Source organism: Scomber japonicus, chromosome 10, assembly GCF_027409825.1.
Source record: "Scomber japonicus isolate fScoJap1 chromosome 10, fScoJap1.pri, whole genome shotgun sequence".
NCBI classification, from domain to species: Eukaryota; Metazoa; Chordata; class Actinopteri; order Scombriformes; family Scombridae; genus Scomber; species Scomber japonicus.
The window spans coordinates 6,993,923-7,006,575 of NC_070587.1; the positions used below are offsets into that span (position 1 = coordinate 6,993,923).

A 12,653-nucleotide genomic window follows, 5' to 3' on the forward strand; every position below is an offset into this window, starting at 1 on the left:
TCTCTCTTCCATGAAGGTTCCCCTCTGAGGAATTTTTCAAGAAATTTGAAAATCATGAAGTAAAACCATCTCAACCCATCAGTTGTTTTGTTTTCAGTTTTTCTTATACATTACACATTTTTGGCAAGCCATTAGAACTCAGTAATAGCTTAAAAACCCATTCTGTGTTATATTAATTGTAGTGACTTATATAACATATGGAAGTCATGCCTTCATAGACCAGAACTCTTCATTTATTCGTATTAGACATATTTAACAGACATCTCCATTCATTTATTCAGTACAATTAAAAGTTATTTGCATTAAATGAAGAAATATGTATAGTACCACAGAATTTTTATAAAAAACATTTTTATTTTTGAATGTCTTCACTGTGCTTTTTTCATATTGCTTCAATAATACTCAAATTACAAATAAAACATCTCTTCACAAAGAGGACACATAACCATTTTTTCTGGTCAGCAGAGCAATGTGTGTGTGACATGTCAGCGTCCTGATATGAGGGTCAAAGTGAAGAGGTCAGCTGTTAGAGGGGGGTTGTAGGGGTGATTGTAGGTAGTCAGATATCTTGTCATCTTGTCTACTGGGAGATTTCCTGAAACTTGGTCTTCAGCTTCTCTAACTGCTCCTCAAGCCAGGATCTGAAAAAGAGAGCACAAATACAGATTGTTATTGTCAGAGTGTGTATGGGAATATATGTGTAAATGCATTCATTTAACGTGTGTGTGTGTGTGTGTGTGTGTGTGTGTGTGTGTGTGTGTGTGTGTGTACTTACTTGGTGGAGACTGCAAAGTCGCTGCTGTGGATGTCTGAAAAGGTAGTCTTGGCCTTCTCAGCAAAGGTCTTGCTCATCTCAGACATCTGCTGACCAAACTTGGTGAACTTCTCCTCGATGGTCTCCTCCTGAGCCTCTGCGGGTGAGAGCATAGACAGAGAGTTACACAACATGGCAGAAAACAATGCTGCGCAGAATATTTAAGGTTTAGTTTACACAAGACCCACCTGTGTAAGCGACGAATGCCAGCATCAGCACGGCAATGGCAAGGTACAGTTTCATCTTTGCTGTGGTTCTGAGGAGGAAGGACAGAGAAAGGTTGATTTTTTTGCCCCCACGGTTACCGACCAAGACAGACCGTAAGGGACCAGAAAGTGATTTCTAAAAACTGTCTAGCGCCCCCATACGTCAGCACCACAGCGAGGGGACAGCTCCCTCCTAGCTCGCCTCGACGCACATAACTTAACGCACATCGTTAAAATGTATTAAGTAACAACTAAAAGTTCATTTTTGTGACTGAATTTTCACAATAATATGATTTTAACCATATATAGCATACTACTCTGAGCATCCAGATGTTGTCATGAAATCAACGTAACCTAATCTAACATTTCACATCAGGTTGGAGGGGGAAAACACTTTTGGATAATTACAAAACTTAATAGAAGAAGAAGGAGAACTTAAAGACTTTTTTTTTTTTTTAAATAACATTGTTTTTTATTTTACCTGGGACAGGTAAAATAAAAGTCTTTAACAGTATTTGTAACATTAGCTCTAAGTGATGCAAATGAAATGTTCAACATACCTGGTTTTCGTCTCAGAGGAGAAAAAAAAATCGAGTGTGTTTGAGCGCTTGTGTGTGTCCCTCTTTATAAGCCTGCTGGGATCTAGGAGGGTGACGCAAAGGACCAGACTTAAGTCAACATGTACACGTGGTGACCTTGAGGTGCCACTGCCCCCTTTATTGACCTGCACCGATGTAATTAAACTGTATGATAAAGATCATGATTAAGACATGCTGTGCAAATAAATTATGTGCCTATCTGTTCCAGTATGCCTGAGACTCTGTATGACATGATATGAAGCACACTGATGAGGGGAGTCCAGATAAAAGTCATCAACCAACATATGTGCATTTACAAAGGAGGGTGTTGATGAATGACACTGAGAAGCTGGGGGGGAGGGGGGGGGGTTAAACAGATGATCATATTAATATCACAAATGTGTCCCTGCAGCACATTTACAGTCAAATGAAATCAAAATGATAAAGAATTGTGCCAAGCTTAGTGATGAAGTTGAGGGCTACGCCTTTGTAAGGGGTCAGAGTTGTTCCCTCAGTAACAGTGGTATCAATTGATTAAGTGAGATGTAATGTAGAAAGGCCATAGTTCAGCACTGATAGCATAGTTACAAATAGATATGATTATTTGGAAGCTCCTTTGGACCTTAAGTCTTGGCCATGTACTTTATGTAATCAATGGGCAATCAAGCTTTTAATTTGAAGGAGCTGGACTTAAGTACTGAGATTGAATTAGATACATGATCAGATTTGACTGACCTCAGCCGGTTTGTGAGCATGATGCACTTTCTTAAAATCATGATGATTATTAATCAGTTTTGCCTGGGTGTATTTCTTTTCACCAAATAATCCTTCAATGGTTTAAACAAGATCACTTATAAGACCTGCTTTTCTAAAGGTTGCCTTGTGACTACTGTTTATAGGGTAGAAGTCACTGAAGTGCCACAGACAGCAGAAAAACTAGAACACACTGTCATACAGACTTCGTTTCTTGGAATGTCCTTTTCTGTTTTGGTGTATTTTTACATTTACTGCTCTACTAAATTCCATTGCCTCATTTGATTTCTCTTGTATCCAGACCTTCCCCTTCTTAAAAGGGAAGTAAGTCAGACAAAGCCCTATGTGGTCCATCTTGTAAGTTAGCAAGCAACAGAAGAACAGTACAGTTTGATGAACTGCAGTTACCCCTCTTTACAACTGTGACCTAAGAGCCAGGAAGTCTGTGTCTGAGGATGTGAAGGGTTTATCGCTCCTTAACGAATCTGTTTTCACACCAAGCACTTTGCTGCAAAAGGATCAATTGCCCATTTATTGCTGATGGCTTGGCCTATAAGGTGCTATGGCTATTGCGAATAGCATACAATTGAGTTAAATGAGCCTTAACATGACTCAAGACTACACATTACTTTTGAAAGACTTAATCTCCATCTCTTTTGTCATGAAGTGCCCACTGGGTTTATGTATGAGCTTGTGCTTGCGTGCATATAAGCTCCTCTTGAATAATTGCAGGAGGCATAGGGCGTGAAAGTGCATATCTTCCGTGCTCCCAATTTGCAATAACAAGCTTACAAAAATGCTGTTTTTGTGTTTGGCCAAGAGCCCCTGTGGGGACTGAAGTTGTGTGCCAGCACTGAAGGGGAGGGAAAGGATGAAGAGAGGAGAAGAGGTTGTAATAGGAGGTAAAATCTCTGCAGGGGAGTTTTTGGAGGGGTTACTAGCAGTCATGGGCTAGCCAGCACCTGGTAGTATGCTGGGACTTTTTGGTTGTTGTTGCTGGGCAGTACTCAGAGTGCAGACACTCTATAGGACCAGACGGAGCAGAAGTGCTGAACTAGCATACTGCTTGTGGTTTTTCTGTTTTTTATTATCCATGACTGATCCTGTAGCAACAGTTTAAGGAAGGAGTTTCACTTGTCTGTTAAAGGGGGTGTTTTGAAATAAACACTGTTTCCTGAAAAGGAATGATATCATAGGAGACAAACATCTAGTCATAGAGTTAGTCATTCTTTCACTTTACATGCAATGCCCTTTGACCAAGATAAAAAATGGTAAACATGTTTGTATTACATCATGAGGTTGTTTTGTAGAGATGAGACAGCTTCAATGTTTTCAGAAACACATTGATGTACATTAAATTATATGTTATTGTATACATACAATTTAGGAACACTGTTTCAAGTATATGAATTTTCCTTCTGATAGCATACACTTGAGAGTCAGAAAGGAGAGGGGGATAACATGCAACAAAGGCCCCAGTCGGATTCAATTCATGGTGGTGACATGATACATGTCTTAGACTTCTGGGCCACAGTGACTCCCCAGTTAAAAAATACTATCATATCATTTCTAGCTGTCAATTCATGAATTCACATTTTATAATTGTATACTCATTTCACATTCTTAAGCAGTTACAAGTTCTGCAATTAAATGTGTGTTCTGTGCTTGAAGAGTGCAGTGTGTGTTTCTTTATGAGGCAAATGTAGTTTACTTAATCTTCTAAAGAGAAAACACAGCTGCATCTTTGTGCAACATGGATTCAAGTGGAGGGGTCAGAGGAGAGGATAGAAGAAGAACAAGGGACAAATGGTGTCCTCTACTGGCCTCTGCTCTGCACTTCAAAGAAAAAATCCTGCTGTGCTTGATAAGCATAACTTGTAAAACCCTTTTGTAAGGGCATTCATGGCCATCTTTTCCCCTCAGGTTGGTCCAGATGTGTAGCAAGCTCAAAATCTTAGACATCCTTTTTATTTTTGTAAATCCAAAATCTTAGACATCCTTTTTATTTTTGTAAATCCAAAATCTTGGACATCCTTTGCATTTAGTGCCACTAAAACTTTATCTTAAGAAGAAGATATTACTTCTAATGCCTAGATTCTAGACCTAGATCTCTCAGGAAAGTCAAAAGCAACTTACAGAACATAAGTTTCATTCGACATTTTTGCCTTTATTTAAAAGCTGACAGACAGGAAACATGGGGAGACTGACCTTTGCCATTTGATGATATGCACCATAGTACTACCAGGACTCCCATACTGCAAGTTTTGATGGCACACATGTTCCTGTCTGCAAACTGTATATGTGCACAAGGAGATCAAACAGGTCACATCTTATAGGTGTCTGGGTATCCACCTGGATAATCTTTTCAGCTGGAGTGATCATGTAGATTATGTATGTTCTAGCAAAGGCTGTATTTTTTACACAGACTGAGGGTGTTTGGTGTCAATCAGAACATCATGTTTTTGATGGAGAGTGTCATCAGGTATGGGATGACGGCGTGGTTCGGCAATCTCTCCACACAGTCCAAATCTAAGTTGCAGTGCCTGGTACAGACTCCGAAGGTGATGGGGAGTAATGAAAAGCTCTCCCTTCAGTCCATCTATGAGCAGTCTGTACTCAGGCAGGCACGGCGGGGGGGATTGTCAGACCCGTCCCACATCCTTTAAACGGAATACAAGCTCTTGCCTTCTGGCAGAAGGTACAGAATCCCAAAATGTAAATTGAACCGTTTTAAATACTCTTTTGTACCCATCTCCATCAAAATTTTAAATAGATCTGTACACTGAGGCCTGGGAAGTGTGCAATAATTTGGTGTTTTGTTTGTTTTGTTTTTTGTTTGCTTTAATCTTTCATTGGATGTGTCATGAGTGTGTATGTAACCTATGTGTATGTCTTTAGCTGTTATATGTATTTTATGTGTATCATCTGTAGAGGCAGCTATTGCCATGCACTACGCACTTTGAGTCCATGACAAATTCCCCCTAGGGGAAAATAAAGTATATTCTATTCTATGTTGGCACATTTCTGCATGAATGAAGCTCTTTTAAGATACATGCATGCCTTATCGTTCGAACAGAGCCAAGATACAGGTAGAGAAGATAGAAGGTCACCATACAGAGGATTCAGTCAGGGGCACAGAATGTTCCCAAATGCTTTTGGGATCAAGAGAAAGGAATCTCAGAGCAGATCTTAACAAGTCTGGACTGGAGAAACAGTGGGTTGAGGGTTGTGGGGGGTGGTTATTCAATGAGGGTTGAGGTGGAGCACAGGTACAGAGAGGGAGCAATAAAGCACCCTTTTAGATTAATTAGATGCTGTGGGAAAAGAAAGTTAAAGAGACTTCAGCAGAGAGGTGGGCCTGTTTTCATGTGCATGTGTCAAGGGGGAGGTGGAAAGTTAGTCAAAGTGGCCACTAGCTTTGCAATGACTATACAATTAGCCACCTTAAGCTTATATAATTACTTCTGAATAAAAGAACATGAGGGGTGAACATATTTTTTAAACATTAGGAAGCTTTAAGTTCATAAAACAATGAGGTTGTTTAAGATGATAATTTCATGATATTTGTTAAAGCCTTTAAGTAGATTAGATTCTCTTGGAGTATATTTTAGACTATTTCTACAGTGCTAAAAGACTAAATGTCCTTTATGTAATAGTGCATCACAAGCAGCTTAGTGGAGTCACTTCTTACTGTTACTGAACCTCATCTTAAATAATAGATTATTCTTAAATGTTTGATCAGAGACACACAGTAGAAACAGAGGATTTTTTTTTAGGTTCTTTATTCACTCAGCACGGTTCAGCTGCAACCACAGGCAGCACACTTTAGCGAGCAGCATGGTCGGCATATGACATGTGAAACACAAGGGCCACTTTACAACTCACTGATTGTCATAATTGCATCAAGTCATTTGACATTCCACTTCTTTGTGAAGCATAAAAACAGGAAGGACACTTTAGTGGTTCAGTGTCACTTCTTGAAAAAGCAGCAGACACATTACTGTGTGTGCCCCCATCTTTTGACATCATTCAGTGCATTTATTGAAATGAAAGACACTTGTGTTTGGTGCATTTTTGGGATGATGCGGGCTGGAAATTCTTGCCTGTGAGGCTCAAACTCAGCAGTTATATTTACAACCAAACAAAATGTAGGAAAACTTTGGGGGGTGTAGACAGCAGATGCAGTTAATTAAAAAGTATAAAAGAGAAGCATATTACAAATAATTGTCTTTGTTGTTTGTGTGTTAAAGGCTGTTATTGGCTGCGGCTTTTGTCTTCAGTAATCAAGGGAGACGATAAGAGAAGAAGAAAGGGTGACTATGCAGAAGAGAGAACTCAAACAGAATTTTATCTGCTGACTGTTCTGTAAAAGATGCACCTCACCCTGCCTCCTTCCTCCCACCAGCTCCCTTAAACTGAACACTAGACCACCCATATGAAGATATTGTCAGTAACTCTCAACCCCCACTTCCCCCCTCTTTTCCAGGGTATTAAGAAATCAGCGGTTTACACCTCTCTCCTTCTATGACAAACAGTGAACCACCAACCATCTAAAACCCTTAAAAAAGTCTTTAGGCGGAGGCGGTCTCCTTGACCTTTTCAATGATGCCCTCAACCTGCTCACGGATCTGTGTGGCGTAGGGGGACAACAGCTCGGTCAGCTCGTCGATCTTGCCTTCCAGGGAGGTGCGCAGGTCCTGGGCAGTGGACTCCAGTTGGGTCTTGAGGCCCTCAGCCTGGGTCTCCAGCTGCTGGCCCAGACCCTCAGCCTGGCTCCTCAGAATGGTAGAGATGTCACCCAGCTTCTTGGTGGCTGTGTCACTGGCCTGCTGGACGTAGGGCTCAACATGGTCCTTCACAGCATCCAGATTCTGGGAGGTGCGGGACTGGAGCTCACCCAGGTAGGTGGCCACAGTGCTTGTGGTGAAGAAGAAGAAGAAGATATTTAGATTTCACACTGACAAAGACTAGAAAGAGTTAAAAGTCTGTATGGTTCCACCCAACTTACTTGCGGATCTCCTCGGTGTCCTTGTTCAGGCGTTTCTTCAGCTTGTGGGTGTAGGTGCTGATGCGGTTGCGGACATCATCAGAGTTCTGCTCCATCATGGTCTTGAGCTCACCCAGATACTCAGTGCTGCGCTCCTTGGCATCCACCATGTCCTTCTGCAGTTTGGTGGCCAGAAGCTGCAGGTCCTCGGACAGCTGGCCAGTGGAGGTCTCAGCATAAGGGCCGACCTTGGTCTGAATTTCCTCTTTGTATGCTGTCAGCTCTGCCATGGTGTCAGTAATCAGAGTGCTACATGCAGAAGAACATTAGAAGATAGTCAAGCATGAGTGTTAGGATGATATTTCAGATAGATAGAAGTTTTGTAAATAAGGGTAAATAGAAATGAGTGAAAAAAGAAAGGGCAATGGGAGAATATTGAGTGTACAGAAAATAGGAGAGAAAGATGTGTAGGAGTAGCCATCTCCCAAGCACTTAGATTCACTTACTCTAGCTCTCTGGTGAGCTGAGAGGTCTTAAGGGTCTGCACAACTCCATCGGCTTGTTGGTTCAGCTCAGAGACATACTGCCAGAAACGATCCACAGATTCCTCCCAGCGGTTTACGGTGGCATCTGCCTGGCGCACTGCACGGGCATTGCAGCCTATTATGGGCACATGTAGAAAGCATGGATAAATATACATGCACACATGCAATAAAACATTATGTTTTGCTCCTAGACCAGGAGTGCACCTACCAGTGATGACTGCCAGAGCGAGGATCAGAGCTACGGCCTTCATGGTTGTTGGACAGACAGACACCTGTGAAATAATTGCAAAAAAGGTCAAAAACAGATCTGGCAAATTTTTTCAATTCAACAAGGTAAAAAAAATTGCATTTTGTAATATCTTAAAAACCTAGACACAGTATCTTAATAATCCCAAAGGGGAATTAAAGTGTTACTTTTTAAAAACTACAATTTTTAAGTTTCAGCATTTACATCGAACATATTAGCAGAAAGTAATAGCCATGTTCTGGCATTAAATACGAAGTACTGAACAAAGCTTGTAGAAGTTATCTCTGCATGTTGTCCTTTCACTCACCTGAGAGGTTGAGCTTCTTCCGTGCTCCCTGAAATGTGACTGAGGGCTTTTATACAGTCCCAGGAGGCTGCTGCCGCTGCGCGTGCTACTGGGGGAAGTGCTTGCTCGTGCACGTACACGTTCACGTGGTGCTGATGATTTGTCTGTACAGATCTTGTTTCTTCCACGCAACGTGTCACCAACACCACGATCGAAGTTCTCACCGGTTTGTACTGTATTAAAGGGATGATTGAGCAATCTGGCAGTCAGCGTGAATAACGGGGTAAAAGTTTCACATCCAGTGTCCAGAGAATAAGTTCTCTTTTTATTTTGTTTGTATAATTACAGTGACAAACTTTGCACAGCAATAAACCGTTCATGTGTCACGGCCAGAGGTAAAAAGACGCAATAAAATACATTTTCTCAAGACACTTTTGAGGTATTTGAGTATTTCAGTCATATACTGCTTTATTCACATCTTAGTTTAAAGTAACAGTATTTCAGTGAATGCATTTTGTTAAATTCCACCACTGCATACACTCCACTACATCTAAGTGAGAAACATTGTAGTGTTTAGTCTGATAGTGACTTAGATTAAGGGTTTGCACGAAAAATGTTACTATCTAACAAGTTATTACAGATTCATCCACACATCGACCCAAAAACACTTCAAAAAATATACCAACATGTAACCAGTGAAATAAAGTACATTATGTTTTCTTTCATAACCCTTTACTCTGATGGCATTGCTACTTTTACTCTAGTAACAGACTTGAATAGATCAAACACTGCTGATTTTTACAGGTTTGGTGTTAAATGACCACAACTTTGCAGGCTTTTCTCTGATCAATACCACCAAGTGGTCTCATTTGAATATGAGTCATCCTGGCTCCAGGATGTAAATTAGCCTTTTCACATGAGCATTTCAATTTAAATGCTCAATTGACACCTATCCACCCCAGACGGACATGCGACATGGCACCTTTGCATGATTACCTATTGTAAGTGTAGCAAAATGTGATTTTCTGTGTCTAAATTATCAGCACCAACTTGCATTTTCTGTATACTTGTGTCACAGATTTAGCTTCATGAATTAAAGTTATAAATTACTTGAAAGTGCATGCAAGAACAGATGAGGCAACCCGACAACATGGGCATGTTAGAGCTTGGGGACATTCAAGTATGGCAAGCCCACTGAACAAAAGAAGGATTAGATGGTAAAATAGAGAGAACATAAACTATTAAATAACGGTGTAACTATAGCTGTACGGTTCTGAACAACAAAAGTAAATAATACAGAAAACTCAGAGGAAAAAACTCATTCACATCTGTTTTTATGTTATAATTGACATTTGCTGCTTTTCACGGATGACAGAAACTTCCAGGATTTTGAAATTGGCAAAGGAGACGAAAAGTTTAATGCCGTAAGAGCAGAAGTTTTTTTCTTCAGCCTATTGTGCAAGAAATATTTGTTTAGTGGCAAAACAACAATCATGAACCCTGGGGGATAAATTTTGTTGGGACCTGCATCTCAATAAGACAAGCGTGTTGTTCTGTTACCATGAAGGGTAAAGGATCCACTGGCAAATAACACATGCTTTCCTATCATCAACAAATGCTTTAACACCTCAGCCATAACTGATGCCAACTCTAAAAACGTAGCAAAAGTTAATGGATAAGCAGTAAGCAAAACTGTTACGTTATCTTACTTGTAGAAGCATGTCAGGATTCATGACAAGTGAGGAAATAATTGGTGTAGTGCTATTTTGTTAATGCATCAGCCCACTTAAATTACTGTAGGTGTAGTTATCATGTTGTGTAGGAATTAAATAAAGCTTCTGTAAGCAGTCTACTGTACTCTTTACTGCACAGTTACCCTCTTATACTCTACAAGTTATGTTTTCTTATTTTTGGTGATAAAATGAACCAGAAGCTGACTTTTTTTTAAACACAGTATATTTACAAATCACAAAGCAGTGCATGCTTTGCTATTATTATTTATGATCAATCTCAAGACTTTTTTTTTCTCTATCAAGTTTTCCATCTGTCCATGTGTAATGACCATTGCCCTTTAGGACAATTCCTCTGCTCTGTAACTTTCTCAGAAAACCAACTTTACACAGGAACAAAGTTTGAATGGGTTGGCATGGTCAAGTAATTAGTGTGAGAACATGATAACATTAGTGTGTGATAACTGTCAACTATATGTTCAGTGATTGGAAGACTGGACATAGCAAAATTCATCTACCTGAAATGATTTATTTTCTTTTGTCATCAATGAAATGAAAATGTTAATAAAATGTCCAATTTTAACTCAGTATATTAGGTCTCACATTTCTGTTAAAATAATATCAAAGACCTTTGACCTTGGTATACCAACACTATAGTATGTGACAGTACAGAAGGTGTGTCACACAGAGAAAGATACTGTATGTTCAGCTAGATAAGAACTCCAGTCCAGTTCAAATACACAAAGACAAGATCTGATTAAATCATTACATTTAACACAATGTCAGTGTTTGCACATTATTTAGGAGGGCCCTTAATCGACCTGATTTCAGATTTCTAGAATATGTTGGAGGTTTTGTACCTGAGCACACAAACCTTTCTTTCTGTTGCATGGCCATCAGGACAAAAGAGACAGAAGGCACATGGAGAAATGAAACAGAGACAATAAAGAGGAACCATGAGGTAATACAGTACAATATCTGTCATTGTCATCTTAACTACATCTGCTTCTCCTTTTATGTCTAAAGTGTATTAGGAGAAAGTGTGTGGAAAGGCATCTTTGCATTGTGTGAACTCAAGTAACCCCAGCCTGGTGATGTTTTTCTCCTGGTTTAAAGAAACTTTCTTGGTTAAGTCTGAATGATCTCATCCCTCCGGTCACCACTTTAGTTGAGTCAGCAAGGTTACTGCAGTTAACGTCTGTGGGTTAAGAGCTGTTGAACTGGATGTTCAAGCTCAAAATTTAGTATTTTTCCTACAGCATATCCCCTATCACCTGGTTCTGAGTCAGGGTGGTTATCAGCTGATGGGGATGTGTGTTGACAGAGCCAAATGCCTGAGTGCAGCGAAGTTTATTCTTTCTGTATAAAGAGGTTGCAGGTTTTATGAATGCAGAAGTCAGCGTGTATTCATCAACTTAAGTAACCTTGAATCAGATTCCTGCATTTTGTATCACTATGCTCAGAGTGAGAGGACAAGCTAACAGTATTCTTTTAGGCTAAGTATCTGCTAAACAATTAAAGCTGTGCATAAACTTAGTTTGGTGAGACAAAATATTGAAATACATGTATTCGCTGTCTTGCTGAGAGTTAGATGAGTAGATTGGTACCATTCAAGCAACTGTAAATCTAATGGTTAGCTTAGCGCAAAGCAAAGACTAGAAGCGGGGGGGAAATGAACCCCATTCTGTCCAGACATTTTTAAAAAGTACACCTTTGGTTTTTGTACAAATTTTTAAAATGTACAATGTAACATGTTAATTTAGAGCCTTAGAGGTGCTGGTAGATTTCTTCTCCAACAATTTCATGTTTTAATAAATCACTGTACTTAGATTGTATTGTGTTTTTGTCAAAAGTAGATTATTGTCATTTTTTCTTCTTCATTTCACTGTCTTTTTGTAATGTCTGATGGGGAAATGCCTACATATTAACAATTAGCAAAATTAGCAAATTTTAAAACGTGCAGATTCTGGATACAACTAAAAACCTTTACATAATCAGACATGATAAGAAAGCAGACAGGGCTGTGTGTGTGCTTGGAGGGTTAACGGTATTTCGAGCCTGTGACAGCTGGGGGTAGAACAGAGGAATGTTGTTTGCCACTGGGTAAGACAGCGTGGGAGCAATCTGGCAGCAGGGACAGAGGCACAAAAGGAAAACTAAAAAATAAGGTGGAAGCAGGATGTGTTTATGAACTTCCAGACTTGCAGGAGCAAAACTGAACATGCCCTGTCCAGGACCCACAACTGAATCTTACAGAGGCGTGGCAGGGGGGCGAGATTTTGCAACCAGACACTGAACAAACAAGACTGTGTTCTCCACACACTTTTATGTGAAGCTAAATGAAAGATTTCTTGCTTGCTTGTGACTGTGAATAGTGCGAAAAGCAAATTTCTAGTCTTTAATTCCACTATCTTTCCCATCTCTGCATCAGTATATTATACATATGAAATGACTCTGTATGTTCACCAGATGGCCCTCAAGCATGAAAAACAACATCCAACAGCAAA

General features: G+C 39.9%; 2 protein-coding genes across 2 annotated transcripts; both read right to left on the minus strand.

The window, feature by feature from the left end:
* Positions 1-211: 211 nt before the first annotated feature.
* On the minus strand, positions 212-3,299 carry apoc1 (apolipoprotein C-I). Its single transcript, XM_053326919.1, has 5 exons — positions 3,144-3,299; positions 1,581-1,744; positions 1,003-1,070; positions 776-911; positions 212-641 (listed from the first exon to the last, which is right to left on the minus strand). The coding sequence occupies exons 1-5, from the start codon at positions 3,297-3,299 to the stop codon at positions 581-583; spliced, it is 585 nt and encodes a 194-aa protein (XP_053182894.1). The 3' UTR covers positions 212-580.
* A 3,216-nt stretch (positions 3,300-6,515) lies between these two features.
* Positions 6,516-8,572, minus strand: apoeb (apolipoprotein Eb). The gene is made up of 5 exons (XM_053327280.1): positions 8,438-8,572; positions 8,092-8,155; positions 7,845-7,998; positions 7,360-7,647; positions 6,516-7,268 (listed from the first exon to the last, which is right to left on the minus strand). The coding sequence occupies exons 2-5, from the start codon at positions 8,132-8,134 to the stop codon at positions 6,923-6,925; spliced, it is 831 nt and encodes a 276-aa protein (XP_053183255.1). The 5' UTR covers positions 8,135-8,155; positions 8,438-8,572; the 3' UTR covers positions 6,516-6,922.
* Positions 8,573-12,653: the final 4,081 nt, after the last annotated feature.

Excerpts from the sequence above, each read along its gene's own strand:
- apoeb (XM_053327280.1), bottom strand. The coding sequence starts at position 8,134 with ATGAAGGCCGTAGCTCTGATCCTCGCTCTGGCAGTCATCACTG. Across the intron at positions 7,648-7,844 it reads CAGCTCACCAGAGAGCTAGA|CACTCTGATTACTGACACCA; the intron begins GTAAGTGAATCT and ends TTCTGCATGTAG. Across the intron at positions 7,269-7,359 it reads GACACCGAGGAGATCCGCAA|CACTGTGGCCACCTACCTGG; the intron begins GTAAGTTGGGTG and ends CTTCACCACAAG.
- apoc1 (XM_053326919.1), bottom strand. The coding sequence starts at position 3,299 with ATGACTGCTAGTAACCCCTCCAAAAACTCCCCTGCAGAGATTTTACCT. Across the intron at positions 1,071-1,580 it reads TCCTCTGAGACGAAAACCAG|AACCACAGCAAAGATGAAAC; the intron begins GTATGTTGAACA and ends CTTCCTCCTCAG. Across the intron at positions 642-775 it reads GACTTTGCAGTCTCCACCAA|ATCCTGGCTTGAGGAGCAGT; the intron begins GTAAGTACACAC and ends TCTCTTTTTCAG.